Source organism: Sinocyclocheilus rhinocerous, unplaced genomic scaffold (assembly GCF_001515625.1).
Source record: "Sinocyclocheilus rhinocerous isolate Xijiao unplaced genomic scaffold, SAMN03320098_v1.1 scaffold1523, whole genome shotgun sequence".
Lineage (NCBI taxonomy): Eukaryota > Metazoa > Chordata > Actinopteri > Cypriniformes > Cyprinidae > Sinocyclocheilus > Sinocyclocheilus rhinocerous.
This window is the reverse complement of record NW_015641012.1, coordinates 85,390-88,553: the sequence shown is the minus strand read 5'-3', so window position 1 is coordinate 88,553 and position 3,164 is coordinate 85,390. Positions and strand designations below refer to the sequence as shown.

The 3,164-nt window shown below is 37.5% G+C and overlaps 1 protein-coding gene across 1 annotated transcript in view; it reads right to left on the bottom strand.

Annotated features, from left to right (window-relative positions):
• LOC107753494 (phosphofurin acidic cluster sorting protein 1-like) overlaps positions 1–3,164 on the bottom strand; it is a 79,841-nt gene that overhangs the window by 13,808 nt on the left and 62,869 nt on the right. The window contains exons 14-17 of the mRNA XM_016569646.1: positions 1,642–1,748; positions 1,353–1,507; positions 801–911; positions 609–711 (exon numbers count right to left, since the gene is read on the bottom strand). Coding sequence (XP_016425132.1) covers positions 609–711; positions 801–911; positions 1,353–1,507; positions 1,642–1,748 — 476 coding nt within the window. The remainder of the gene's footprint in view (positions 1–608; positions 712–800; positions 912–1,352; positions 1,508–1,641; positions 1,749–3,164) is intronic.

Genomic DNA, 3,164 nt, shown 5'->3' with positions numbered 1-3,164 from the left:
GCCATAAAACCCCAAAGATCATGCATGATTCTAAGCAGACGCTACAAATGGAAACGGCTTTTTCGCATTTACAGGTCACATGGCGTATGTAAAAAGTCATATGATCATTCTTCAATGTACTATAACCTCCAAGAAACACTTCATATGTGGCTGCTCTCAAGTATAAGGGGCTTTCCCTGCCATTAATGCTTAGACTATTTACACTGCACATGTCTGCGGTGCGTTACGGCTCTGAAACGGCCACCGAAGCTGATCACGGCCACTCTTGTCAAAGCTTGTGTTAACAGTCACGCCACGGCACGTCCCAGAAGCTGCTCTCCGCGCTGCTTCTGTCAAGATACACGCATACGCCTCCTTCAATTAAATATAATGGCTAGTGTAGCCAAAATCCCATCAAAATCCGTTGCCATGATTTATCACGAGAAGAAAAAATTTGTTTTAGTCGTATAACATCGGTTAATGGAAACGCCGTCATTTCGTAATACTTTTTTATCGACATTTATAAAATATTGCCAAAGTTTTGTGCAAATCTGTAATGGAAACGCGCCTACTGACATGTGCCACATCATTAATTAGATATTCTCAAGCATGCATACACAAGACCATACCTTTTTTGTTTATAGGTGAGCATTGCTTCAGAAATAGGGAACTGGTGGGAGAGACTGGCTCCAGCCAGATACTGTGAGACGCGTCCGGCCACATCAATATTATCTGTGGACATCACACGCATTAAGAACCAGCATCAAATCAGATAATAAAGGCATCAAATTTGAAGAGCCCATATTAGCAGAGATTCGAACCTGAATTAGGAGCTTCTAACCTCCCGAACACATCCCTCCATCCGGCGTCCATGAAGATGTTATTGAACTTACTGTCAAATGTTGAGATATACTTAGCCAGTGGATGACAGCCTGATCAAAAACAAAGTACATTTTGTTCACATTGAAGAAATACCAGAGAATAAATTGGTTGTCTTTCACATCAGATAAAAAAAAAGGTCCAAAATAAACACTCCCTAAGCACCAAATATGTCTAAAAAAAACTGGTTTTGGTGCATAAATAATACCACCAGCTGGGCGGCAATTCTATTAGGAACATAATGCATGTTTTAATTGAATTGTGTGAACCCTCCTATTAAGCCGCCAAAACAGAAATATGAAAAATCTGTCACAAAACCTGTCTTCACGTTTTTCTGACACATACAGTTTTACTGAGGGAGGTGTATATGAAAAAGCAGCTATGAAAACCCATTGTCATTAACATATAAAATATATATCAAAATAATATATTAAAAAGAAATAATTTTTGAGAGATAATTTTGGCATGTGCTTCAGATGCTTTATTCTGCTTACCGACAGGAATGACTAGAAACCGAATGTAGCTCAACCAATCGGGCGTCTTGTTGGCGAGCTGCTCCACAAAGCAGCGAAGGACCGTGCTGAGGTAACTCTGATCGCCCGCCACTGCCACTTTAATGGTGGGTGGTGTTTGTGCATTACAGTTGCAGCTGACACAATGACAAACACCGAAAGACAAAAAATCATGCTCAAGTTCTCACAAAAATACCCACTCAATTAATGTTCTCACTTATAAAGCGTGCTAGGGTTTATTTGTGTATTGTGAGTGCACAGTGAGACTTACAATCGTTGAATCCTGGTGACGATGGTGTTGAAGGCGGCCTGAACATCTGCAGGGGAAACAGTGGACACAATAGGCTGCTTGTGCTCCTGAAGAATCTCATTCAAATACTGCCACAGAAACAGAGTTCAGAGTTCAAATAGCAACATGAGGGAATTAAGTGTGAATGCTAAAGAGACAGTGTGAATGAAAACAAGTTATGAGGACGGTGATGTGCATAATGGCTATCCCTGTGGGACACATTAGCCTCGGGTAAGGACGAATGTCCAAATAAATCCAAACACACAAGACAAGTGATACAAACAGTTCGTATCCCCAGGTTAATGGGTCGGCCCTGTATTACCATCATAACCATCTCCTATTAAATAAATCAAACAGTGAACTCTGGGACAAGTAAATCAAGGACAAATCTCCTCTTTTTTAATTATAACTCTCTTATAACTCTGTTACTGCTTTGAAGGCATCATCGTATCCAAACTATAGGTATGTGGGATTGACTAGTTGATTCCTCATTCTGCACTAACTAGAAGGAAAAAATACTAATAAACACTAACACTAAGCCACTAACTTACATATGAACTAATTTACGTACTTGACTACAGAAGATTGCTAAAAAAATCTATAAAGTGACTTCACAAAATCACCTGTTTTATGTAATAACTCTAAAAAACACACACACACAGTAACACACACACACATTTTCTTAATTGGTAATTTCTTAATTTTCTTTTTTGTTCTGTTTTCCACTAAAAATATTGAAACATCAACATGATATGTTTTCTTGAGAAAGTTAAAGGGGTCATATGATGCGATTTCAAGTTTTCCTTTCTCTTTGAAGTGTTACAAGCTCTTGGTGCATAAAGAAGATCTGTAAAAGACTGCAAAGACTAAAGTCTCAAATCCAAAGAGATATTCTTTATAAAAGTTAAGAGTCAGCCACACCTACTTAAAACGGTCAGCTGGCCAATCAGAGCAGACTGCGCTTGTCGGAAGGAGGGGCTTTGTAGAAAACGACGTGTTTGAGAGAGGCGGGGCATAGAGGACCTACAATAATGTACAGTATTTGAAAAATAATGTGTTTTTTGAACATTAAAGCATGTCAGCATATTCTGTTACACCAAATACACAAAATAATGATCTTTTAAATAGCATTATATGACCCCTTTAAGTAAAGTTTAGTAAGGTTAAGGTTACACTTAAAACAAGAAGAAATGATTTGCCAACATGGTAAGGAAAATATAACTTAATACAAGATATATTCTTTGATATATACACAATTTTGATTCTCAATTAAATTTATTTTGTTTTAGGATGTTTCAGTATTTTTATCAGAAAACTAGACCGAATTACATTTACATTTAGTCATTTAGCAGATGCTTTTAACCAAAGCGACTTACAAATGAGGACAATAAAAGCAGTCAAAACTAACAAAAGAGCAACAATATATAAGTGCAAATGACAAGTCTCGGTTAGCCTAACGCAGTACACGTAGCAAGGTGTATATATATATATATATATATATATAT